This window comes from Actinia tenebrosa, unplaced genomic scaffold (assembly GCF_029948245.1).
Source record: "Actinia tenebrosa isolate PJP-AT-01 unplaced genomic scaffold, QUT_ActTen_1.0 PGA_scaffold0__85_contigs__length_37466705, whole genome shotgun sequence".
Classification (NCBI taxonomy): Eukaryota; Metazoa; Cnidaria; class Anthozoa; order Actiniaria; family Actiniidae; genus Actinia; species Actinia tenebrosa.
Window position 1 is genome coordinate 17259314 of NW_028292569.1, and position 27894 is coordinate 17287207.

Genomic DNA, 27894 nt, shown 5'->3' on the forward strand with positions numbered 1-27894 from the left:
CGGCGCAAGCTCACGCAAGATACTTTTTGTTTGCAATTATTTTCAAGGGAGTAAACTAGCAAAAGCCATGCCCGCCATGTTGGAGAATATAACAAAAAAGACATCGAAACTTTTGTCGAATTCTCTTAACACGGCCATTAATGTCATGTGCAAACAAAGAATACGAACAAACATGGGTAATAACCGACGGCGCAGATCGTGGTAAATCCAACATAGGGCAAAAATAGAGCATATCGCCAAGGGCACAATGCCTATTTGAACTCCTATTAGAACTTACTTGCTGTCTGCAATGTCATCGAGTTCATCATCGTTGAATCCTAGTTCCCGCCCTAAAACTTTCCAGTCATTTGCTACTTCAGTGGCCACTAGAGAGAGCAGAGAGTCTGATGATAGAACAAAAATGAGTGTTATCGATACTTAAATCTTTGACATATAACAACTTATTCGTCCTATATATGTTCTTTCTGTAAGAAGGTAGGAAGAAAAGGAAAAATGACGGATTTATGGGATTGTGATACAAGATTCTAAATTGTTAATCAGCCCCACCTGGTAGTCTTCTTAATCCACTATCTTTCTTGAGATCCTGTTGAACAAAGATTAATTAAGATGTTAAAAATTTGAGCAGTAATTTGCATTAACCAGTCAGAGTTAATAAGTAGGTTTTACTCAGATACGCGTATTTACGGACAGCCAGACAGTCCCTAATGAGCATTCGAGGCAGTGCGTGCATGCCGTTTCTTCGCGGTAATAAGAGAAAGGGACGGTCCATCTAGGTCCAAGCAGTTCATCAAGAGTATAGACCCCTTGCATTGGATTCCAAGAGGAATTGTTCTGGGAGACAAAACAATAGGGCGTCCTTTCTTATGCGAAAAAAAATTCATTCTTTTGTCCCCCAGAACAATTCCTCTGGGGACTCAGTGAGAGGGGTCTATATTTTAGCCTCACACACACAAAATCTATGATTTGACGATAAACATACCTTTTCAGACAGGTTGATATTCAGGTTGCAAATAGTTTGTATATTTCCTTGTCTGTCCTTCTTGGGTTCTTTAAGGAATGCCAGTCTGCAGTTCATAGGTTGTTCAGGGTCCACGGCACTCACGGCGACGGACAGACGATTCTCACGGAAGGCGAAGAAATTCAAGTGCATTGGCTCACGGTTTACTGGAGCAAGATTGCCAAGACAACGGATGTGGATAGGGCGACCTTCATAGACCTTTAATATTAAAATTAATAACAAACATCAAATATTAAATTGCTTATCTAATATGTTCAGCAGGGTTTTGTTCCTAAAACAGTTGGGAATGCTCCAAGAAATATTGTCAGTTGTAAATGTATGAATTTCCGAGGCATTCCTGGACGTGAAAAGGTTGCAAGGGCGTCCATTAGTCCCCCCCCCCCCCCCCCCCCCCTCTAGACCAGACACTGCAATGAATTAGTTGAATGGAATTTCTCTCCTCCTCTTCTTCATTTTTTTAAACGATATTTGTCGATGCATAAAGTTTGAATAAAAAAATGGATATCCTTCACAGGTACAAAGTAATCAAATTGAGAGGCTCGGGTTTTCTCAATATCCTATTCTGTAAATCAATCTATGACTTCGTAATGAATTTTTTAATGGGAATCCAATACATATATAATACAAAGTTTTATTGCCATTGCATCAAGAGACTAACCTCAACATCACGACTTCTTGCAACTTCAGCAAATCCAGTCTGTCCTTCAAGAGTTTTGTCGACCTTGTCATCAGTGACGCAGAAGATGCGTAGACGCGCTTCCTTGCCATCAGCAGAGAACTTAGCGAACACGACAAACTTTGCAAGGTAAGGGACAGCGGCCAGCTTGCGGTAAATCAAGCGCGCATCGGTGACGACATTGTCAGGGTTTCTTGTTTCAACGAGCCAGTATCTATAAAGCAAATTATAAAAAAAACTGTTATAAATTTCGCGTTGTGATTGGTTGGGACTGCGTGCACTTACGGTGGCGTCATTCCTTTGCAAAATAACGGTTATTGCAATTTGTATTTCATAAAAGGCATTTAAAAAACTTACTTGCTGTGCTATGTACAGTTATAAAGCAATTGGGATGTCGAAGAACACGAGAGAAGTCTTAGGAGAAGCAACCCGAGAGCTTTATAACTGCACACAGCACGCGCGCGCGTTTTCCATATTTTCGACATATTATGGCTTTTAACTGGTTGATTTGGTTATCGAAGAATTAAAGTTTATCTAACCTTGCTGGTTTATTGATAGTGAAAGTAGCACTGTCCCCAGCAGTTGTTAGAGGCGTACTATCGGTGATATCTTGCCACTGGTATGACGGGGTTTTCGGCTCGCCATCGATATCTTTAGGGAAGCAGCACAGTAGTCGTAGAGATGGTTGGATATCAACATTTCCAGCGCCTGCGTAGACAGGACACGGGATAGCTACGGACACTGGTTTATTAAAGGTTATATTGCTTGGTTCCAGGGATACCACTGGACTGACCGTCACCCACTCCTCTAGGTTATTGAAATTCTCATCCACAGGTTGCACCTGAAGACAACAAAAGGAAGAAAATTAATCACTGATAATGTCTCCTCCCAACAAGTTGGTAAGGCTCATGATATCAAACGTCGAACTTCACATGAGCCGAACCTAATGACACCAAAGAAGACTGCATTGTTATCCATTGTTTCAATTAGGTTGGGCTCATGTGAAGTTCGACGCTTGATCTGAGCCTAAGACCAGTGAACTGAGATGAAGTAGTCAACAGGCACTTTATTCTTTTCACTCATAAATACGAATGCTTATGCTTAGGCGTAATATTGCTGCGAGTAGAATTAATATTGGTAATATTTGGGGAGCATTATCATGAAATGGCGTGTCAGACTTGGATAATTTCGACGTTTAGCAAAGGCGTCATAACGAAGTTGTTGCTGGAAGAGCCGCCATATTGAATTTCATTGATGCTGAGTGTTTCTCCGTGTTGGCGGGCGTGTTTCTGGGCTTGATCCCTGGTAGCTAGCGGTAAACCTAAAGGTTTCTATTGCCACAATTCCCCCTCGCTCATTCATTCTAGGTTGGAAAGCACTGTGGATTTATAATCTATTCAGCTTTACCCGACACTAGGCTGTTGAGAGTCGAGTGTCAGGGCTGTTTTTAAAAAGTCAGAAATAAACGTGTCATGTGAAATCTAACTTCTCCTGGCCTGGCTGCTTTTTTATGGTCTCTTCATCTAGTTACAGTTAGTTCTAGAGTTTTACTATTTAGATTGATTTTTTTTCTTTTCCGCAAACGGCGAGCGTGACCACGTTTTCATCGTTTCTCTGTATTTTACTTTACCTCTTGCAAACTTTCTCACCACACACAAATATTCTTTTGTCTATCTACTACTTGGATTTTTTTTTTGCGATTCCTTTTCAGTAATTTAAAAGAATTTTTTCACTGGTTAGCCGACATTTACGTTTGCCGTGAACGGGAAATCTTAAACTCTCTAATAGCATTAATTTACCTGCATAGTTATCTTTGTTCCTGCAGACACGGCTCCCTCAGGTATGCTGACTTTCACTTGAGGCATCACAGCAGACTTCATTGTCTCCCCTCGCTGTCCAACAGAGAACGTCTCTTTCTTCAGGCGCGAGACAACTGCAAAACGTTCTGGGAGGTCCTTTGTAGTGATCTTGGTGTAGCGTTTGATAGGGAAGATGGAATCCTGATTCTTATCATCATATCCATCCATATCTAAAAACAATATAGAAATTTATAGAAGATTACTTTATTAGAAAATTATAAGAAGGCTTTTTTTGAGGACATAAGGGGCTTTCTTTTTTCAGCATATAGGGGGGGGGGGGGGTATGTTATTTTGAGAAAGTGGTTATTAGGGGCCCTAACATATTAAGGGGGGTTAAGCCTATTGCAGGATGATGAAAGGGGCAGGAGGGAGGGGGGGGGGGTAATTTCTTACTCGGCTTTGCTAGCAGTACCTTCTTAGTGATAGCAGTATCGTCTGCTTTACATCATTTTATTAACACAATATCTTAACTACATCACATCTATAGTATAAGTGCGGTGTAGTTAAGATATTGTGTGCTAATAAAATCTCTAATGAGCATCGTCTCCATGATAGTCACGCATACAAATATGATTTAATTGAACCAAACTGTCCACAACTCTCACCTTTGTTGTCTTCAATACAGACTTCATCCCAATTCCATCCACCATCGTCAGTCTTCATCACAACAAGCTCTCTCTCATTGTCTCTCAAAGAGGCAAAGTGTGGTACTTCAAAGTAGATGGGCTGCAAGAAATTAGTACCCGTAGGTCCAATTTCGAGTACTCTACATGCCAAACCTTCACCTTCACGAATAGGAGGGAGCAGTGTAGGCTTGTTCAACCTGAAATTATAACCTCACAATTAATCAATGTAAATCATTCAGTCATCTGTTGAATTTCTTTTGACAAATTTGCCGTCAACAAATACATCCACAGTCAGTCAGTCTGTCCAAATAGTTGTGAAGTCAAATATCAACAATTGATATGCAGGATAATAAAAAGCTTCATTTAACTCTATTGCAGTGCCAGATGATTGTTTTTATAAGGTGGATAGATAAACTTTACATGTTACAACCGCTTGATTATTATTGATGGACTTGAGATTTTTTACCAGTGACAGTTTCAGCTCTTAATTGTGAGGATCCTCAAGCTGCAGTTTCTAACAAAAGCTTTACTTTTTTCTAAGTAGTGAAATGTTTTCCACGATCCTCAGTGGTCTCAGCTTTTTGTTGACTAGCTTTGGCAGAAATCATTATTAATATTTACCTCAAGAGACGACATGTGATTCTATTGGGCATTTGGCAGGAGCGAGGCGGTAGCACCACCTTGATACCAGTCTGCGAACTCTCCATCTTTCCACCGCGTGCATCCACATTAAAACTGACCAGGAATCCTCCAGTGACTGGGGGCTCGTACACCTGAACGTTATCTTCCTGCATATCTGCTAGACTGGATGGGAGGTCAGCTTGCACGAGATTCCCTTCTACACTGGTGATGATCTCAGTTTCCTGTACCATGACAAAAATAATAGTATCAAAGACCCACATCATGCAATATGTAAGTAACTTTTAAAAATGCACAACAATATATGACTCAAGGCAATTGAAGGCGATCAAGGCGATTAAGGCGATCTCAGTGCAAACCAATGGAACTATGTACTTAATCACGACTTTCATAAAATAAAGTTATCAGAGAAGACCCTTTCCCGTACAATTTGAAAGCTGGCGACTGCTATTTTGCATAGTAGGTCACCTGACTTCCGCCTTACCCCTCTTTGACAATATCAAGGAGGGAAAGAATATTGTCCAATTTTGCTGTTACAAATACCAACAATATAAATCCATGTATTGACTGTATTAAATAGACAAGTAATGGTGTCCTTGGAATGGGACATTTCAGCGTTGTGTTGTTGTCTTGTGTTACGGTTCTGTAGTGGTGTGTTGTGTTGTGTTACGGTTCTGTAGTGGTGTGTTGTGTTGTGTTACGGTTCTGTAGTGGTGTATTGTGTTGTGTTACGGTTCTGTAGTGTGTTGTGTTGTGATTGTGTTTTGGGTGTTGTGTAGTGCCTTGCTGTGTTGCGTATTGTGTTTTGTTGAGTTTTGTTGCGTGTTGTGTTGTGCTGTGTTTTGTTGCGTGTTCTGTTCTGTCGTGGTTATACTGTTGTTTGTTATGGTTGTGTTGCGTTGCGCTGCGCTGCGCTGCGTGTCGTGTAGGGCTGTGTTGTGTCTTGCTGAGTTGAGTTCTGTTATGTTGCCTTGTATTGTGTTAGAAATATCCAGAAATAGAACATTCTTTCTTATCCTTACCTGCATGCCACTTGACAAATTGAGGTCAGAATATCTAGAGTGATCAAGATCAGAGGCATGCGAGCCTGTCAGGGGAGTGCCTTCTTGGAAGCATCCAGAATAGCGTGTTGAGAATATACCAGAATCAGTCTTCTTGCCAGTACCAGGTTGGATCTTAAGCTCAGAATCGTCAGTGATTTCCACCATCTCCTCCATCGTCATAAAGTGATCATAAGCCTCTTCCTTGGGGGCTTCTGTAAAATAAATCCAGTATCCAATGTTACTCTCACCCAAAATGTAACTGAATTTGCATTCCAAAAGCAACACTGGTGTGCCACTCTTGGCAGGATTGATAGACCAGGGCATAACAACTTCGACGAATAGACCTTTTTACCGATATGGCGGTAATCTTGAATTACGGATGCTGAGGGGGACTACTGGAAAATTTATAGACTGCACGGCTGTCAGGACGTCTTTTTATATAATTTTACGCTTTTCAATGACAAGCACATCTAAAAAGCATTTGAATTTGCTGGTAGTTGGAACAATATGCGAAACACCAAGACTTCAAATTATTTGAAAAAAAAACCCTGCCACTCTATGCTTTATAAATGTTCTACGTGTTTGCCCACTTGACATCCCATAATTCAAGATGGCCGCCGTATCAGTAAAAAAGGTTTATTGCGTCCTTAGTCTCTTATGATTCCACCACCCAGGTTGGCTACGCATGCGAAAAGAGGTGTACTTTATAAGGGGTGACATTGTTAAAAAGGAAAAAAAGCATAGCAGATTTCTTCATTGGCACCGTATTTAGAAGAACGACTTTCTTGTCCTCATTATTTTGCTTATTATCATTATTGCTTTGATCACGTTTTCTCCAACAACGAAATTTGTTCTTAAAGCGATGCTAAGGCTCAGGTCAGACGTTGAACTTCACATGAGTTGAACTTCACATGAGCCGAACTTAATTGAAACATTGGATAACAAGGCGGTCTTCTCCGATTTCATTAGGTTTGGCTCATGTGAAGTTCGACGTTTGACCTGAGCCTAAGTTAGATAATGAAAAGAGGAAACCAACCTTTTTAATTGTTAAAAGTGAATTTTGTTTGTCTCAAAGTGTGTTTTTCAGTTACAAATTCCACAATAAATCAAAAAAAAAAAAAAAAAAGTAGCGCAGTGGTAATACGTGTTACATCGTCAATCGTCATTGCTGTCATTTATGCCTTACAAGAAAACCAAAAATGACTTATGATGATAGAAAGAATAACAAGCCTGGCATTTTTAGAGAGCAGAGCGCATAAGCAATAAGGAAAGAACGCTAGGAAGAATGCTAGTCCAGGATTGCCTATCCTGCGTGGAGTAGTGTTCACATGCCCTATTGAGTGTCATTGGTGAAAGCTGATAAGATATACCACGTGCATTGTAGTGTAAACGATATTGATAGTTCTGTTTAGTTCGTTGTTTAACGTGTCGTGTGGATTGTGAGTCAGATGGCAGTTCATGTTGTGATCCAGGGGAAGCAAACGTGTCGTCAAATCCCAGCGAACGCTGAGCCACCACCAACACCGCTGACCAAATTAAACGGCCTAGAAACTGAAAGCGCTCCAAAAATCCTGCGACATGAAAAATATTGATTGGCAATTTTTTTTCTACTAATAAAGCTTTCTAAAATTTGAATACCCGTGCTGTGAAAAGTGCTTTATAAAAACTATATAAATAAAGTGCTTAAATTAAGCAAGCCGGAAGCGATATAGCAAGCGATGTCACGTGGCAGTTCGGCATTCATCCAAGGACCGAAGTGTACGGGGAAGCTATGCGAAGCTATCTTTAGTCAAGCAAACTCATCGTAAACTCAGACTCAACTTAAAAAGGATACCAGGCTGTATGGCTGCTGAGTAAGAATGGCTTATGGTTTTGCGTCCGGGAGTAAAAAAAAATATGTGCCCTTCCAAGTCCAGCAATGTTTCACAAAGCAATGCTGCTGCTGCTGTTGCTATTGCTGCTGTTGCTATTGCTGCATGCAATGGTGTCAACGTGTCTTATTGCGTGCATACACAAGACATTGTAACATATTCATACCTTCTTCAGCCTCATGTTTCTCCATGTCTTCCAATACTTCCTCCAATTCAAGTTCCTCTGGTTTTGCACTGAAAATAATCTCAGGCTCCTCATCATCACCCTCTTCACCGGGCCTGCGCTTTATTCTTATGGTTTGCGTGATCTGAGTCACTTTTGACAGAATATCTACTATGGTTGTGTTGTTATGGACGGTTTGGGCAATGTAAAGAGCAGAGTATCCTTCCTGTAAAGGCAACAAATACAACAAACATCGTGAGCTTGAATAGTTTATATATGATAATTCGCTCTTCCAAGTTAGTTACTCGACGTAGAATTTACTCTCAAGTTATACTGCATTTTGCTGTGTGTTCAAAGATTTCCTTTCTTCTGACTTTCTTTCTTCCGTCTCGCCTCAGCTACGTCGTATTCTCTCCTCTCCATTCTCTTTTATCTCATCTACTTTAGTCTAGTCTATACTCGTCTAGCCTCGTCTTATTACATCTTATCTATTTTCATATTACGTCATGTCATCTCTTTTTATATTTTATTCATTTCAACTCCAATTATTCTTCTTTTCTCTTCTCTCCCATACCCTCCCTTTTCAAAACTCATTCCATTTTTTTCCTCCTCTCTTTTTCCTTTCTCTTGTAAACTTCTGTGTCAGGGCCGTAGCCACAAATTTCTGATTGGTCCGGGTTTTCGAGGGTTTTCAATTTTTCTTATATTTTCTTATTATGTTTCTTATATTTTTTCCCGAAAGTTGGTACCGTACCGGTGGCTACGGCCCTGTGTGTTATGGAATACTTACGTTAGTCAGGGCATCTGGAGATGCGTTACGTTGCAGCAGAATCTCGATGATTATCTTGTGTCCATACTGAGCGGCAAGATGGAGTGGCTGGTAACCATTCTTGGTTGCAGCGTTGATATCTGCACCGCTATCCAATAGAAGTTCTACAATATCCCAATGACCATAGACACAGGCGATGTGCAGAGGTGTGAAACCACTCTAAAAAGATCCGATACAGCCAACATGCTTTAAATACCATATACACACGACATGATAAAGTATGGGCCAATAAAAATATACATGCTATAAGCATAGAGCATTTTTTGATTGTAAATTTAAGAAGAAATAAGTATCATACGTTAGAGCGAAGAAAAAATCCTTCGTCATAGTGAAAAAGGTGAGTTCTTGGATAAAAATAAAATCTAAGGCTACATACCACAGTCTGGGCGTTAATTGGTGCATTAAACTTCAGAAGGAGCTTGGCCACCTCGACTCTATTTTCACGAGCAGTCAGGTGTAGAGGAGTCAAACCATTCTACGACCAAGAAGAGCACAGATAACGTTTACCAATACCAACAAAAATCTTGGCAAACAGGCCAAGAGCATAATAATGATAATTCATTGAACGTATATTCTTGGGGTGCATTTAGGTCATAATCACCATCTTGGTTGACGATAACAAAGCATTTCTCATTAGCTTCTCTTGTTAGATCAATCAACATGGCGGTTGTTTCATTGTTTTTTATATCTCAAGGGATTTTGAGTCATGTGGTTGCACCCAAAGAATACAATAAAATGGGTTTACAATCATTCTAAAGATAAAGTTGATTTAACAAAAAAACTTTCTGAGATGCATGATGCATTGTGGACACTAGCTTGGGTAAAAACATCTTCTGTTCAACACGCTTTATTTGGTGACTTTGCAATACCCCAACTACACCACAATTCATCTTGCTTATAAACATAGAAGACGACTATAAGGAAAAAGAAAAACGCTTGACGTGCACTGAAATATGCTTTGTGCTTACATTTGTCTCGATGCCAGGTAAGGCACCATTTTCCATGAGGAGCTGACACATTTCTACGTTGCCTTCCTTTGCAGCCAAATGAAGTGGGCTAATACCAGTCTGTAATACGAATAAAAGTATTAGACTCTAAAATGAACAAAAAAAGAAAGAAAAGTTTTACATTATAATTTACGAAAAATCACTCTAATTTTACTAATTTTGAATGTACTACTTCGAGGATACGGCAGCCATCTTGGATCGCAAGGCATTATGGGGCGTCCATGGGGCAAATAAAGCTTCATTACAGTAATAACGTCGATAGATATTAACAGTTCCCCACAAGAGAATACAACAAAAGATGAATTAAGAAGGCACATCAAACACATTTACCCATAAAAGAAAGACAAACACACGAATATCTATATATTTTCCGTCATCTTTGTCTTGTTTTGCCCCTTGGCAAGATAGCCGCCGAATCGTCAAAGTAGTCCCTTAGATCATTGTACAGGTGGGGGAATTTTCTGGGTAACAAATCTGGCCTTCATCAAAAATGGAAGCAAGAGTTATTTAACAAATCGAAGTCAGTTTTCTATGGGTCTGTACTTTAATCGAACATGAAATGACGTCAAAAATGATCCAAACTCAAGTAGAACCACGAGCGCAGCGAGCCAATCAGCGCGCGAGACATTTCCAAGTTATGGTAAAAATTGATTTTACCTGGGTAACAGTATCTGGTTCAACTCCACGATCCAAGAGAGATTTGGCGATGTCTTTCTGGTCTTTCTTAGATGCGATATGCAAAGGTGTAAAGCCATTCTGGAAAGCAATAGCATGGACAAGTAATCAAATTGCCATACAGCATTTTGAAGCAAAGAAAATGAAGGTGTGCCCTCTAAGTTAACGCGTAAACTGAATTTTCAAACAGCAGTTACCTTTGCTTTTGCATAGGGCGATGCATTGCTGTCCATCAGCTCCATGGCAACATCCTCGTGACCATAGTGTACAGCTACGTGCAATGGCGTCAGTCCGTGCTGTTAAGTAATAAAAGGTTTTAAAACATTATAACACAACAATATTTAAGCATTAAGAATCACTTTCCATGTTTATATTTTAATTTATAAACACGAGGGATGTTAGGAGAACTCGAGAAAAAGACAAAAAGCACAAGCTGTAGATGATTTAAGGGACGCTTTATCAGTCAGTGGAATTTTATGCGTCAAGAAACGAAAGAATTCGGAAAATTAACACGACAATTTAAGTCATCTTTCAGGAAAATCTGCAGGAAGGGTAATAGAATAAATGGGAGAACTCCCCTCCTCCCTAAACACACGACGCACACGTAGATGTGTACAGTGTCTAGACTTACTTTGCCCTCTGGATCAGGAGTCTCATAGTATTTTAGGAGCAGTTTAACGATGTTCACATGACCATGTCTGGCAGCCTCGTGAAGTGGAGTAAATCCTTTCTGTAAAAGAATGTCACCAATCGGAAAGTTAATTCTCTATGTCTGATAACTACCAGGGAAAATGACAAGAAATAAATAAAGGACTCCATATTTCCTTTTGACCACTCTGGGTGTCTATAGAGGCTTGCCATGACAAAAGGCAGAAACAATTAAATCTGGTCTTATCAGTTTTCCAGGGGAAAAAGACTATTGTTGTGCCTCCTGTCATGGCTACCATCACGTGATGGTGCAAAGCCTTTTTTTCACAAAGCAAAGACGTTTTCTGATATAGCGAATACGATGCATTGTAGTTCTAGATTCGGTACAAACATTTCCTCGATATTCTTTATATGGTGCTGTTTATATGAGGCTTCCTGTTTATCGAGCTCAGAAAAGGCCTATAGCACACCGTGCCCAAAATGGAGTGAATATGAGATGTTTGACCTCAGTGCAAAGACCCCTTGTGATGTAGAGGATTAGGTTAGCGGAAAGTAGGGTAAAAACAGGGTGCAAAGTTTCAAGTGCAGTCATACCTTAGACAAAATGTTAACGTTTGCTTTATGTTCTAATAATGTTCTGACAAGCTCCTCATCTCCTTCACGAGCAGCAATGTGGAGTGGAGTGCACTTGTTCTAAAGCAAAGACAAAGTGAGACACTTATCACGGTAGTACTGATAATTACGGGGGCGTATTCTGGAATTTTTAAAAGGGGGTAACTATTACAAAGGTTTTACCAGGAATGCGAGGAAAATGATAATACTGAGAAATTTGAGCAAAAAGGGCTGGGGGGATACCCACCCCCTTTACCACCACTGGAACAACCGTAATTTGTTTTGGGAAGAGAGGAAGGGATGATATCTTAATATGGAAAACACTAGCGATACCCCTTAACGATCTTATGCCATGGGACAGGAAGGGATAACAATAAACAGACATGTTAGAAGTGATGGTGATGTATTTGTTTTCTCTGGGCCCTCCGCCAAGAAACAATTGATTTGAGAACTAGAGGACTAATTTGCTAACAACGAATGTGTCAAACAGTCCGCATGGATAATAACTTGAACTTGATCATTACATCGGAGTAGTTACCTTGTCAACGGAGTCAGGAGAAGCGCCGTGGTCCAGGAGTAGGTTAGTCATCTCAAGGTTCTTTGTTCTAATGGCAATGTGCAGTGGGGTTTCTCTGTCCTGTTGGTGAAGAATTTTAGTCGTGATTAGAATGAATTTCATTGGGAAACAAGGAAATAATTTAAACAGTCTTTGTCAATTGCCCTTATGAATTCCAGTAAAGAAGTATGGGGTTCATGAATTCGGTAAAAATGTGTATTCCTCATCGTGGAAAAATTGGGTTTTGTTGGATGTCGATCGAAGTTTTTCCATGTTATTGTCGAAAACGTGCCTATGGAAATTCCAAATTACAAGCGCGAAGTTGTACAATTTTGCGCGCGCGCGTGATTGGGAAGCAATGTAAAATTAAAGAATTGAATAGTATATTATTTTTATCATCCTTAGTACTACTGTAAACTGTTACAATGAGTCATGATTACGGTTTTCTGTATCAGTTAACATGCGCAATTATCTTCAGTATACCACAACATTTAATTATGGCGCCGCCGGTGAAGACTATGTAAAAAGATATCAAAAGATACCTGAAGACATCTGTCTGACTTGGAAAGAAATAAAGGAAGATCCTAATTATGCTAATGCCACCGCGGTGAACCATCCCTTTATGACAATATTTTTCCTTAGAAAAATCAACGTTTCTAAACTCTAGATTAGTCACAGCCTCGTGCAAGTCCACACTCGTGAAAAATACTACTATTTATTTAACAATACCATATAATTCCATTAGTTTTTTACCCTAAAAACTAACACAGTAATATCATTTTTACTATATGATTTTGAAAGGTTCGAATATTAAAAGTTGTTACAACATCAGATTTTTTAAGAGTATATATAAACTACACTACATGTTTTTGTCCTATAAAAATTAAAACAGATAGTAAAACATAATTGGTTCAAATGAATGAGAAAGACGCAGGTAGTCAGTGCATAGTATGACGGAACTTGATTGCGTGTTATTTAAAAATGGAACAGCTGGAAAAGACCTGGACAAAGACAGGAAGTAAAATCATCTGATAAATTCTTCATGATTTCTCGTTAAAGAATGATTTTCACAGAACAAGAAATATCGATGTTTTCACGTCCAGGAATAAAAAAGGCAAGTAATCAAAAACTACCGTGTTTCTTTAATAGAAAATGCTCAGTCGACTAATACATAGTTCTAGTTTCTTTCTAAACTCCGCTCATGATCAGAAATCAGTTTATTGTTCATTAGACAAGGAATAAATAAGGCATTTACTGGAAAATCTCGATTTCTTTTACCAACATTTACTGTGTTTAGTAAGTTCACCACTAGAAAACTTTTCCTGGGCGAAAGGGTTCCTTTAATCTCGTAAGGTAGTCCATTCTTCTTACAAAAATATTCAAAAGAATTCAGTCTTCTAGGCGCTATACTTTTACAAGAATGCATATAACAAGCCTCATGGCAGAATACTCTAAAACAATTTATATTTCAGAACAAAAATTCATAATTCAGCTGTAAGACTAAAAATATATGAGGCCATTGGAGAAGTTGAGGTATTTCCTCTTTCAAGAAACAATTTCTTTCTACATCCCTTTTTAAGACATCGAGAATTTTAAACATAACATAAGTGTAAAACAAAGTTAATTGAGGGAAAACTCACTTTAGAATATACAGTAGAAACCTCCACGTATTTCCACGATCCGTTCTTGGCTTTCACTAGTCAACACCAGCAAAACCGCCTTTCCCAAGCAAACAGACACTTTCCTATTATATTGAACTGATGGATAATACCATGCCGACACATGAAGACACTTTGGTAGACGTTTGTTCTAAGACTTATCTTTGTAATGTATTCGTAATAAATTAGTCTTTGTTCGGGGCGCGGGCACTGATTACTAATGAAAGATATAGTTTTGAATATCACTGTATAAACTCGGCCCGATGATCTACAGAATTTGGATTGAATCAAAACCTTCGACAAATTTTCTGCCAGATGTTTAGAATAATTATTTACTGAAGTTTTGCCATGACAATGTACGAGAAATCTTGAAAACAAACTTTAGAAAATATCTTAATTCAAAATAAATATTCATGAGTTTAAATTGGTGCCGTATGTAATCTTTTTCTCGACTGGTGTTAGTTGATTATACTAATAGCAGTGTACATGGTATTGACAAATGCACAGGATGAATAAATAGAAAATTGTCATGCCTGTCTAGCCAGGTGTTCTCTGCGAAGAAAGCCTTCCTATAGGCGACACAAAAGAAAATAGAACTGGCCTAGGAGGGAAAGCTGGGTATTCATGGCAACAGAAAACGAAAAAAAGTAAAAGAAAAGAAAGAAGAACAAAAAAATGATAAGAGGTTGGAAAACGGTGGGAAATACAGCAAAGGTTGACAAAGAAATGACAAATCTTACGCTGAAGGCCCTAGATTCTACTACGTTTTGTATATCTTATAAACTGTTTCTAAGACATCCAAAATCAAAATTTACGCATTCTTTCTCATGCTATGGAAGACTAGGCAAATCTATAACTAGACGCATATCTGCGTGAACTCGGGCTTCATAGCAGAAAATCGAAAGAATACTTCGTGAACATTGTCATCCTTCTGACGAAACCTTGAAAAATTTCGCCATTGCTTGAAACATGTGCTTATGGTGGCGCATACTATGCAAGCGCATAGAACTTGCGCATGGGCTTTGAACGCAACTGCGATTTGTGACAGAACGCAAATTAAGTCCAATTTATACCTCGGGCATTTCTTTGAAAGCCCGAGTAATAAGGTCCATAATCAAGAGTGGAAGCCAAGAAATTTGACCTTCAAAAGAAATCCAAGATCAGCCAATCAACTTCAATATCACTTAAAGTTATTTTGATTATTCAGTATTAAGTGACCCACCAAAAAATAAATAAATAAAATAAAATAAAATAAACAGTGATAACCCATGATTCCTTTCGAAAGTGGAGTCACGAACCAAACCGCAAAAACATCGGTGTGTCGTATAAAAACCGAGGGACAGAGGTTACATCCCGAATTTCATAATCGCTGTAAAAAATGCACCTTCTTCCAACCTGCCCTTTTTGAATATAACTATCGATGCGATTTTTTTTCTCAACTGCTTAAGGTTTTAGCTTATATATTTTGTTGTTGCTTCATCTATTTATCACATATCGAGTACACTTTATTAACACTGCACTCAACGACCAAGCTATTTGGTGAAAGCGAATAAAAGGTAATGGATATTACTGAAAACATACGAGTAGATATTTTCCTATAGTCTGACACAAACTCAGCTTGGGGCGAATGGTTGTCCAAACAATTACTGATGCATGTTAATCGTTAATACTTTGAATATATTTATATAAGTCAGAAACAAATCGGCTCTTAAAGCATACATTAATGGAATGAATATGATATGAAGACGTTTGTTTTGATCTCATTACTTACCTGTGTTTTAGCATCAACTGAAGCACCATTCCTCAACAGTAGTCTGACAATGGTGATTTGCTTTCTCCTGCAAGCGATGTGAAGTGCTGTCTCTCCCCGCTAAAATCAAAAACAAGAAGCAAAACAAATTTATCAGTAAATGAGATCAAGAAACAAGTCTAAATAAACTTAGATCCATGCACGAAATACTGAGTCATGACCTAGAGTGCTTGGAATGAAATCGAAAACTAACCCTCTTGCTTCGCTTTCCTTATTTTTGAAAAATATAAATAAAATAAGCTAGAGTTGAAAAGTCCTTTATATTTTTTGACAGGGTTTCGGGACGTGTGCGGTCCTCAGCTTCAAACTGTTCGATGTAATGAAGTTGTTTCTACTTAATAATCGTCCTTAGAATAAGGTGTTTGATTGCTTTGAGCCCTCCTCGGGAACCCAGCGGTAAAGTTCTGTCGCTACTTTCTCGTTCGAGTAACGAGCGACAGAACTTTACCCTTGGATTCCCGAGGATGGGTTTGGGCGAGGGTGTCTGTGGTTGCTCCGATATCCCACATGTGTCCCGATTGTAAAATCAAATTCTGTATCACAAACCACAAAAGATATACACAATAAATATAACCAGTATCCATTGTATGTAACATTTCAGTCAAATATTGGTTCTGATCTCCCTATCGTATTTTCTATATCAAAGTCACAAGTATGAATTATATGACTTTAGGAAAAATAAGTCTAAAAATTTGTTCAATTAACTTTTGTTCGCTTGTTTTTATAATTTTCGGGCCTTTTTCTAGAACATTACTCGCAATATTCTAGTTATTCATCCCTTTCCCATAACCAACATTTTAACACAATTGTAAAGTCTCGATATCTTGTTTCGATTGCTTCCTTTTTCTATCAATTTCTTCAGGTTACTTTTGATTGATTCAAAGCTTCAAAGAGACTTATCTTTTACGACTTTTGTGTAAAAATCTTATTCTTTTTCTGAATGATTTTCGAGTGTTTATGAAAAGCGTATTAATAAAGACAGTGATGCCAGCTTTCTGCTAAATTATTGGTTTTCTGTCTCGACTAATCATCGCAGTAAAGAGGGTTGATTTGAGCTGGAGCCATCTTTACCTTGCAACACGTGGTTGAGTATCGATTTCCTATTTACTATTCAGGACTAAGGAAACCAGCTGACTATTATGCATAATAACTTTCACCTTTAGACTAAATACTGAAACTATGGCTTTCAGCAGGCACACTTTATCATTGCTCCTACTGAGCGCAGGAAATTCTGTGAGGAAACGGAGAGATTTGGAGCGATGGAAAAGCTTGAAGACAAAGGTTCACACTTCATGAAATGGTAAGAATAACCAAAAACTGGTTAGTGAAATGTTTCAACCATAAGAAAAAAAACTATTATTTTATTCGCCAGGCAAACCTCAAATACCTACACAGATAGTTAATTCAGCTTATACGGTTTATTTAGATATTTATCTCGGTAAAATGTTGAAATCATTTATACCTAGCTATCTTCTGAGACCTACAGTACATCGAAATGACAGCTCGGACTTAAAAAATAAATGAGATCTAGTAAAAGATGATCCGACTATATAATTATTTATTTACGACATGATTTGCTCGAATTTTCGATTTTAATTTTCCAGTAAATTCTATATAAAGTCGTGAAAATAGAAATCTTAGTTTTCGGCAGCCATTTTCTTGAACGTATAGTCCTATAGAGATTATTTTCAACGCAACATGGATAAATTACGACGTGGTTTGTTAACGCTGAGCAAAGGTTTCAGTATACTGTACGGATTTTCCGTGAAATACCTTCCAGAACCTTCCAGAATATTCTGGTAGGATATCAAACAAAAATGAATAAAATCTTTCTACATACGTACAAGATTTAGTCCAGGAATCCAAGACCACACCCAGATTACTTGCAGGCTAGCAAACAGAGTGACTCATACTGGTCTAGACCAAGAATGCTCCAGTTTGAATCTATTAAAGGTAGATGGCTCTCTTCCAATGAAAGGAGCTTTTCGCCGATGAAACATTAATTACGTGCGCCAACCAGCAAATAAAAGTAGTAGTAAATATTTCATTCGAAACGTCATACTTCTAGGATTACCTTTTTTTCTAACATGGGATCCGAGTATAACTTGTGTACTTCCGGCAAGGAAACGGGATTATACCCGCATCCCGCGGGATAAGGTTTAATGCATCCGTCTCATTGTGTTTAGTTTTAGCTGTCAGAACGGTCAACTTGGGAGGTCAGTTGCAAGCGTCACACTAGAGTCACATTCCATGTGATATCATTTCCTTTCTCTTTACGATATGTCGAAAATACTAAATATAAACAATATTCCTCACTTTTTCGAATTTGTGTTGCAGTATACGATTACAATTTTATTGCTCAAGCAATAAAGAATCCTAGTCAACTACAAATGCATTGCGCGCCGGAAACAATGCCAAAAATGCTATGCGCTATTTTCTCTGCCCGCCGAACTGGCGGTTTTGTAGGTGAAGTTTGGGAACCCAGTTCGATCGGTCTTGCCATTCCTGCTGGATGTTATACGACTATCATAATATAATGGTTTATAAAAAAATTCCCGCGGGATTTTATAAATTTTGGCAACGAATCTAAGGTAGATTTAGAAAGTTGCGATGTCTAACAGTTGCACGACCCTTCAGGTTTTATTCGGAGTTGAAGTTTTATTGAGGTTTTATTCGTAGTAAAATGTCGAGTCATTTAGTAAGGGTACTTACGACATTAGTGATATCAGGTGATCCACCATGTTGAAGGAGGATTAGGACGAGAGTAACATTTCCATAGTAAGTAGCCACGTGCATCGGCGTCTGGCCTCCCTATTAGATGGCAGCACAAGAGAACAGTTGAAAAATACACGGCTTTCATAAAGGCACGATTACACGGACTAATTTTCTCTGCAACTTGTCTCGCAACGGCGTAACGACACAAGTTTCATTGCAGAGTGTAACCAACAGTTACGAAAGTAGAAGTAGAATTTTTCCATTGCACTGTATAAACACTCTTGCAACTTGTGTCGCAACGTCATTGCAAGACAAGTTGCAGAGAAAATTGCTCCTTGTAGTCGCGCCTTAAGAGTAGTTATCGTGTGAATGAGAAACTTGCAGTACTGACTCACAGCACGTCGTACACGCTACGACATATGGTTTTCCATCCAGTAATTTATCCAAAAACAACGCTAATGTAAGATACATAGCTACAATTTTGTCATAGATGTCCATCCAAACGGAAACTCAGCTCTATTACTGACTTGGTGCAAAACAAAAGCAGTGTTAAATAAATGAAATATAGGTTTTCAGTACCTCGTTGGCAGAGTGTACATTTGCATTGTACTTGAGAAGCAGCTGAATGACTGCCTCACGGTTCTTCTTACATGCAACATGCAGTGGAGTAAAGCCATTCTGTCGAACAAATGCATTTATTAATTTTCTTCAACATTATATAATATATCGCTATCTTATACGCAATTAAAATTCTTGAGAATTGAATGGGGGCGGTCCAAGTCGTTCTCAATCGGATGCAATTTTCGCCCAAAATGTTAGACTTTAGAATCCATAATTAATTTTACTGAGGCAAACGTCCTAGCAGTTATTTTGCCTGCTTTGCTTACACTTAAAAAAGCAGCTAATTTTGTAACAAGAAAATTCTGTTGATGTTGCTGCTGTCGTTGTTGCTGTTGTTGTTATATTGTCGTTGTTGTCTATGTTGTTGCTGATGCTGTTGTTGTTGTCATTATCATCATCATTATAGTTTCCGCTCATGGCTCGAGATCGGTCTTGGTGCCTGTTTGCCTTGGAAACCACTGTTCGAATAAACTCATAAAGTCTCTACTGCTGTTGCTGAAGTTCTCGTTTCTATTATTGTTGTTTTCAATGCTGATTGTTGATGTTGTTGCTTTTGTTCACATTGTCGATGTTGTCAATGCTAAGGCTGCATCTTTTCAAGCAGCTGTTATTGCTGTTTCGTCAATAGTAGGACAAATACAGCGACAGTCGTTCAAGATTTAAACGTTGGCATACTTACTCTTGCTCTTGCATCAGTATCAGCACCTTTCTCCAACAGAAGCTCAGCAATCTCAACATGACCATAATGAGCAGCAATATGCAAAGGAGTTAGTCCATTCTATTAAGAGAGAATGACATTGATATTATACCCATCACCCTAGATATTAGTGCTCTCATATAATTATTAACTGTACGTCTGTATACACTAAATTGTTTCTTGTTCTGCATCAACTAGCACCTAACTAGCCTCTTGTCTAAGTGGAAACATAAAAGCATTTCACATGTATGAGAGGCTAGTCATTCACTAGTCAGCGCACGACCTTCTCATAACCTAACGCTGCAATCAGAAATTTACGGAACCCTCTTTCCTAGGTTCCATTATGGTTCACCATTAAACACTGTGGTCGAAAATCGCCTAACTATTCGACCCTTGACAATGTATATATATAATTATTTAAGACAATCTTTCACTTTTCAAATTCAAATGTTTTGTACACGCATTCTCCACCAACCCCCCTCCCCCCCCAACCCCACCCCCTCCCCCCTTTAATGACAATTCAAATTTTAAGTTTAAATTTAATAAATGAAATTACAGATATATCCATATAACTTACAGTAGCAACAGCATTGACAGGAGCCTTGTTGTCAATCAAAATGTTGGATGTTTTGACATGACTGCCTTGACATGACATATGAAGAGGTGTCAACCCGTGCTGGAAATAACATATACGGTGTTAAAACAATACCAAGTATATAAACAGGCCTAGGAGCTATCTATCATTTGTATAAGCTAAGATAAAAAAATCCTTTTGCAAGATGTTGCTTTTTTGTTCTATGCTACTCGTTTTGGACTCTAAGCCTTCTCTCAATAAACAGGTTTCTAAACAAAATTTAAATTCCTAAGAAAGTAGTTGGAAAGGTTGACAAACCTTGGTTCTTGAAGTAAGTGATGCTCCTTTCTGTATCAGGTACTCAACAACCTTTTCATGTCCATCCCTGGCAGCACAATGCATGGGCGTCAAGCTATCCTGAAGAACAGTTGAAATAAGCAAGGTTAGTATACATGAAGGAAAATATATTAAATGAAATATGCATTTTATCATATAATTATCCATAAGATACCTATATTTATTATATAATTACCATTGAAATATCTATTTTTCTCTATTTCGAAAAATTGTTATCTTCACACGTGAAAATAACATGTTATTTTCACGTGTGAAAATAACACCATTGCCATGGCTATTCAAAAATACACGGAAAGAATTGCCTGAAAAAGCCAAAACATACTTCATTGATAATTATATAATAAACAGAATATTACATGGGCGCATGGAGATACGCAATTTATCTTCTCGTGTTGAAAATCTCTCACTCATTCGCTGTGCTCACTCATGAGAGATCTTTTCAACACTCGAAGATAAATTTCTTATCTCCGCGCGCCCATGTAATATCCTCTATTTCTCCTTTTCGAAAAACTGATATTTTCAGATGAGAAAATAACATGCACATGTGAAAATATCGTTATCATGTGTATTTAAGCTATTGGTTTATAAATAAAAACTTTTTATAATAATAAAAAACTTATTAAGTTGATTTTATGGATAAATATATAATAAACAGAATAATACATAGGCACTTGGAGATACGAAATTTATCTTCTCGTGTTGAAAATCTCTTTTCAAGATCTTTTCAACACTCGAAGATAAATTTCGTATCTCTGCGAGCCCATGTAATAACCTCTATTTCTTCTATTTTCCTCTATTAATTAAAAGTGATATTTTCACATGTGAAGATAACACCCTGGTAAAAACATTTTAGGATTTGCATGAAATATTAAACATCCACTAAAATTGTATTTCATTGATAATCATATAATAAATTTATTAGACAGAATCTAACATGCCCACTTGGAGAAACAGAAACACATCTTCACTTGTTGAAGGTGTCTTAGTCATTCACTGCGCTCACTCATAAGATGTGACTTCTTCAACACTCGGTTTCCAACACTCAAAGATAAAATCTGTATCTCCACATGGTCATGTATCTGCACGTGGCCATATTCTCCACAATGCATGACCCTGGCTAATACATAAAGTGCCTCAATCTTTCTTACTTTGTTTGGGATGTCGACTTTAGCACCCTTCTCCACCAGAATCTGAACAATATTCAAATGCCCATACTTGGCAGCAACATGTAGTGGTGCAATGATGTAATTCTATAAGACAAAAACATGGTGGTTAGCCCTGTTCATAAAAGGAAACTCAGGAAGCCCAGCCAGGTCTGATGACAAAATCCCTAGCTGTGTCCAGTTGATCCCATTTCCTCATAGAGTGACTCATGCTCCTTAACATCCACATCCAACCTAGTCTGCTGTAAACTTGTCAGACGGAAACCACAAACTCCCAAATGCAGATCATGTCTAAGGTCTATTCAAAATCAGACTGTACCTTTGTTTTGTAGTCGATGGAAGCCCCGTTTTGGATCAAGACATTGGCAACATTTGCATTGCCATATTTGGCAGCAATATGCAGAGGAGTGAAGCCATTCTGCAGTAAATTGAAATGATATCAAAAGTAAGAAAACCTATTATTTAAATAATTACATCTGCAACTCAAATGCAGGGACCGGGGAGCAAGGGGACTAGAGAAATTGCTCTTTTCAGAAGTGATTTTTGTAGTATTAACAAGTACAACTCCCTGAAATGAGTTGTAGCCAATGAGAATGTATTGTTGGATTACCAGTATAGCACAGTGTGCCTAATCTTGGCCGCCCACCCAACTTATTTTTTGTACCAGTGCCCTTGAATCCTTTCCTGCCAAATGTTTCCATCAAATAAAAGACTATTTTAGAAAGTGCCTAGTGTCCTAGGCATTTATTTAAGATTTTTGTTGCAAAGAGTAGGAAAGAATTTTAAATATTTGGTGGTCAACCCGAGTGAGTTCATGTGCAAATGCACAAATTCTTGCTGTCTGATTGGCTAACTAGTAAGAAAATAAGTTGGGTTTGGCACAGTTAGGCGCTAGGTAAAACATGAGAACTTGACCCCTCCATATTGTTTTTGCGAGTCATCATATAAGTCATATAAGAACTAGAGCAATGTAAAGCCAATGGCAAAATATCCATTAGTGACTTACAGGTGCTTCTACGTCAGGTGAATGGCCTTTTTGTAACAGAAGTTTAGCAGCTTTAGCAAAGTCCTTCCTGGCTGCATTGTGAAGTGAGTGGTAACCTTTCTGCTCATTTAACAACAACAAAAAAGAGTTATTCACAGAATGGGTGTACTATGACAATCAAGTGGGAACAATAGATAGAAGGTCTAACTTAGGGTACCTTTTGCACTCAAGGGAATTAGTAAACAGATCTTCAAAGAAAACTAGGATTTCATAGTGTAATGTCTTTCACAGAGAGTATTTTTATAATTAAAAGAATCATAGGACATGTCAATTTGAGTACATGGTTGACCAGTGCCATTCTATAGGGTATTTGGACATTATTTTGAAACTAAAGTTTAAAACCAAAACATACAATCTCTTTGACATGGCACTTGAAGAGCAATCACCTGTTCAAATAACAAACCTACTCAAGCATCAAATAACATATCAAACATTGAGTGTTGTATTTCCCTGTGTCTGTTGTCTGCGAGGCAGACCCACAAGTTAGCATTGTCCCCGTATCCTTCCTCAATTTTCCAAAATTTTTCTTTTTTACTTTTCTTTAATTCATTTCTTTTCTTCTTCATAATTCGTTATAAATCAACAGCCTTTTTGTTTGCCGCTTTTCCGCAATCCTAATATGGAATTGATCATACCATATGGAGTGAGCTTTCTCGACTCCAACTTTAACACTAACATCTATAGGATAAAGCTTTATATGCAAATCAAAAACAAGCACAACTGGTTTCTTTTATTATTTTTTTTAAAGGTTTATAATGCCTGTAGTTGTCTGAGACTTGATACTTATATTGTACATGGCAAATGGTTCATACCCTAGCACCATGGCGCAGAAGCAAGGCTACTACTTTATCATGACCCTGTTGTACCGCCACATCAATAGGAGTAAAGCCATCCTGTCAAGAAAATGATGGTAAGTACCAATAAATATTCTAGATGTTATGCCAATTGATGTACTGAGACCGATGCACTTCCAAATGTTGTGTTATTAGCCAAAATATTTATAATCAGTAAATCCTCCCAGCTTTATAAATATAATAAGAACTGACAAGTCCATTGTTTGGCAAAGCCAAGGAAATAGGGCAGAGGCAGCCTGGTAAAGGGTTTCGATTGAGGTTTGGGCAATACGTAATCGAGTTTCTTCTAGTTTAATAATGATTTATGAATTGTATATCACCCTTTCAATACCAATGAGGCGCTTTACAATGAGTTGTGAATGTAATTTAAAATGAGAGATGGTTAGTATGAGGTGTAGACCCTGAGGGTGTTTATTGCCAGGGTTTTTTATGTCCTCAGGGGTTCTTAATTACATCCCTGTGATATTGGTTAGTAATGAAGGATGGAGAGATGGGATTACCATTTAAAGTGCTTATCCAAGCCACTTGAAAGTCTAGTCTAGTTTGATGATAAAGGAAACAAAAACAAGTGCCAGCACTTGTGCACTCTTAATGATGTAGCCACTTAGAATAGTTGAGTACACAATAATGTTGCAGTTATAAAAAGGACACTAAGAAGAAGCAAAATATTGGTTGATTTAAATTTAGGAACTTTTCCATCATAATAGAGTTTTTGGAAGATGAATCTCATGCTATTGAATATGTTTAACAAACACTTGTCAAACCTATATTGTAATTGTCAGTGAGTACTTTTCAAGTCCTACAGGAAAAATGTGTTAAATAATAAACCTTTTTACCTGGAGAATAATGTTTTCCTTTTTCAGATCGTGTGTCATTCTTTTGAGAATCCAATTCTTTGTTTGAGATGTATCCATATTCATATGTGACCATTAAACAAAGAAATGATACTCTAGGGAATGACACATGGTCTGAAATGGGAAACATTATGCCCAAGGTAAAAAGGTCTGTAATAATACTTGAACCTCTTACTTCAGTTGTGACTTGCTGTTCTCCTCCATGATTAAGAAGCACTTTAACAACATCTGAATGACCTTCTTGAGCTGCCATATACAGAGGTGTGAATCCATTCTATAAACACAAATAGAGTTGAGGATAAGTACTAAGATCCTGATAAACTCCTTGTTACATGAGATCCTAATAAACTCTTGCTATCGAAATTTTTTATTCACATTCTCCTTTTCCTTATAAACATGATTAATAATGCTCTGCCCAGCATATCTTTGCATGGAGCCTTGCTATGTTGCACTTGGTAATGTTAACATTTCAAAATGGCCTACTGAATCAGGGTTGTCAATAAAATTTTTGGTATGCGGTTATGAAATTAAAATAGGCGGTAAACCGGAAATCACTGGAGCATGTAATCAAGGCATACTTGTCACCAGTCTCACTCTTCTCACAAAAATTCAAGATGGCGAACAACGATCATCGTAGTTTTGATTGTGTTGCAGTTTTCGTAGTACAGCAGCAAAGATTGGGTTAAAATTTATTTTAACAAACTTTATTTAAAATTTACAATTACATTGGGAAGTGGCTAATACGTGGCCAAATTAGCAAGAGTAGACGGCAGAATCTGCCGGTTGCCGGCTTCTATTGAAAACCCTGCTGAATCCATAATTTGTTATTTACCAATTCATTTAATATCAAACTCTCACTTACCTGTGCCTTGGCATTAACAGAAGCATTATTCTCCAACAAGACCTCCACCGCTCCTCTTTGACCAGCCAAAGCTCCAATATGCAGGGCAGTGTTTCCTTTCTGGATGACAAGTAAGTAGAGATAGTTACATGAATATAATCCAGGGGTAAAAATAATAGCAAGAAAATGGGCAAACATCTCTTGGGTGTTCCTCTCGACCAGTCACAGTGACTGGTCTCATCTTCATGCATAGATCTAGCCTAGTTGCAATCAATGAATACTTTCAAAATCAAGAATGGAAATATTGGCACTAGTTCTAGGTTAGCAAAAGCTGTTGGAAATTTCAATATTTCAATCAAAGGTTAGATACTAATTCTTCTAAACTTTATTTGAATGCAAAAATAGGAGTTGCAATTCTATTACTGACATGGTCAGCTGAGCCTCAAGGAGGTCCAACCATTTATAAAATGATGTATTCACAGCTTGGCAGCACCTTCTCCCAAATCATTTTAGACCCTACAAGTACATATTGATCTGGGTGAGGAACACAGGATACCCTCTTATGCAACAGGAAAATGCTTGATTAACTGAGCCATTTCTGGGAAATGTCATGAAAGGTCTAATCCATTCAGTCCTGTTGCTTTTTCCATTAAATTATCATTCCTCTTACATCCTAATATTATTTCTGATGGAGGTACAGTTAAATTGATTTAGTTTACAAACCTTTGTTGTTGCATTGACATGAGCTCCTCTATTGATCAGTTCTGCCATCACCTCCAAATGACCTTCTTTTGCAGACAAGTGCAATGCATTGAGTCCATTCTGTAAAAAAAGGACAATGGCTGTTACCCATATAACCCTTCTTAATCATCATTGCCATCATCATCATTATTATTATAATTCTCATCATCATCAACATTCTCATCGTCATCTCCATCATCATCACCATCACCATCATCATTATCAGCCTCACCACCATCTTCATTATCAATCGTTGTCATCATCTTCTTCTTCATGATCATGTTTATCTTGATCCTCATGATCTTGATCATCAGATCATCACCATCATAATCACCATCACCACCATTGCCATTACCAGCATCATCATCATCATCAACATCATCATTGGCATCATAGTAAATAATAGGGTGGAAAGGAATGAAAAAATATGAGGAATTTGATACTGAATTCTCAAATACATGGTACTGTAATTCCCAATTCTAGTTCTATATAATATCAAAATAAATATAATTATTTCCTTGTGGTCTTTGCAGCATGTTGTTCCCGAACCTAGCATTTACAAGCAGAAGTGAAAAAGAGAGTTGAACATATTTATTATCAAGACTTACAGCATTGCAAGTGTGGATGTCTCCTCCATCGTTAAGAAAATTGACAACCTTGTCAATGTTTCCTGCCCTGGCAGCCCTCAGGAAGGCAACATCAATCTACAAGAAAACAAGAACAAAGCAAGTTAGACGAAAGGTAAAATGTCACTTTGCCTATAGAATGTATGCTTTTGTTCATAAGAGACTTGTATAATAAATGACCTTGCTATTTATGGGATTAGATTTTGGAAGAGAATTTAGGGATTAAGCTAAAAAGCTCCCCTAACTCATATTTTAATGTTACATGTAACAATCCTATACACTGCCAGGTCAGAGTCTGTCTTCCTTTAAACTAATGGCAAATTCAAAGGCATTTCCTTTAGCCCATATATAAAACCAAAATCCGATTTGACTTTTTTTGTCCAGTTCTTCAAAGGAATCAATCTACAGTGGAGTCAAGCTATATTGAACCCTGGATATCTAGAATGCCCTATCATATCTTAAATATAAGGCCTGATAGACTTGTAAAGGTTGTATAATTTACAGAAAATATTAAAATTTAATATAAGTTTACATTTATATCCTTGTCATGAAGGAAGATTGACCTGACATGCAAAGATCAATCTGATCTGATAGGCAAAGGAATTTTGTCTCCACTAGGTCTAGTCCGCTTAACTTATGTTTATTGTAGCATCAGCAGATATCATGGTTGTCAGCAGTAAGAGTACCTTCTTTATTGTATTGACTCATTAGCATTAAATGTATGGCTTCCAAAAACAAAAGTATTTGATTATCGAATCAACATTATTACTGTAAATTTTCAATATGAAAACCCTGTGGCAGTGGTTGGAAGGCATGTCGGAATTCATTTTTTTACTGCCGCTAGCCAAAAGTGCCAAAGTTATCGGCTGGTTCATTTTGATTGACAGAAGAAAAATAAAACCAAATTTGAGCAAGTAGCTCACAGATAGTAGTTGGCATAATATATTGAAATGTTCTATAATTTCTATATTAATATTAATTGTTCCTATACATTGCATAAAGAAATCAACTGACACTTGACAACTGACACAATTATTATATTAATATGACCTTCTCTAAATTAAAGCATTTTCAGAGGCACAGACATTTGTTTTGCTTTCTTATCTTATTCTGCAC

General features: G+C 37.7%; 1 protein-coding gene and 1 long non-coding RNA gene across 4 annotated transcripts in view; one reads left to right on the forward strand and one right to left on the reverse strand.

The window, feature by feature from the left end:
* LOC116298487 (uncharacterized) overlaps positions 1-27894 on the reverse strand; it is a 39710-nt gene that overhangs the window by 2044 nt on the left and 9772 nt on the right. For both annotated transcript variants that reach the window (XM_089033792.1, XM_089033787.1), the window contains exons 2-33: positions 26761-26856; positions 26135-26233; positions 25433-25531; positions 24746-24844; positions 23675-23755; positions 22824-22922; positions 22137-22235; positions 21803-21904; positions 20616-20714; positions 20301-20399; positions 19706-19804; positions 18985-19083; positions 18403-18501; positions 15652-15750; positions 12205-12303; positions 11649-11747; positions 11038-11136; positions 10604-10702; positions 10389-10487; positions 9693-9791; positions 9101-9199; positions 8686-8883; positions 7899-8121; positions 5841-6073; positions 4801-5042; positions 4159-4376; positions 3494-3723; positions 2234-2535; positions 1677-1908; positions 980-1216; positions 547-583; positions 278-383 (exon numbers count right to left, since the gene is read on the reverse strand). In XM_089033792.1, coding sequence (XP_088889918.1) covers positions 278-383; positions 547-583; positions 980-1216; positions 1677-1908; positions 2234-2535; positions 3494-3723; positions 4159-4376; positions 4801-5042; positions 5841-6073; positions 7899-8121; positions 8686-8883; positions 9101-9199; positions 9693-9791; positions 10389-10487; positions 10604-10702; positions 11038-11136; positions 11649-11747; positions 12205-12303; positions 15652-15750; positions 18403-18501; positions 18985-19083; positions 19706-19804; positions 20301-20399; positions 20616-20714; positions 21803-21904; positions 22137-22235; positions 22824-22922; positions 23675-23755; positions 24746-24844; positions 25433-25531; positions 26135-26233; positions 26761-26856 — 4319 coding nt within the window. The remainder of the gene's footprint in view (positions 1-277; positions 384-546; positions 584-979; positions 1217-1676; positions 1909-2233; positions 2536-3493; positions 3724-4158; positions 4377-4800; positions 5043-5840; positions 6074-7898; positions 8122-8685; positions 8884-9100; positions 9200-9692; positions 9792-10388; positions 10488-10603; positions 10703-11037; positions 11137-11648; positions 11748-12204; positions 12304-15651; positions 15751-18402; positions 18502-18984; positions 19084-19705; positions 19805-20300; positions 20400-20615; positions 20715-21802; positions 21905-22136; positions 22236-22823; positions 22923-23674; positions 23756-24745; positions 24845-25432; positions 25532-26134; positions 26234-26760; positions 26857-27894) is intronic.
* Positions 16869-27702, forward strand: LOC148913619 (uncharacterized). 2 transcript variants are annotated; one of them, XR_016120406.1, is made up of 8 exons: positions 16869-16990; positions 20655-20739; positions 22150-22262; positions 23611-23772; positions 24751-24831; positions 25453-25542; positions 26686-26893; positions 27163-27702. It is a non-coding gene; the product is annotated as an uncharacterized LOC148913619 (long non-coding RNA). The 2 variants fall into 2 exon arrangements; XR_016120407.1 differs by lacking the exon at positions 24751-24831 and having other exon boundaries at positions 26686-27702.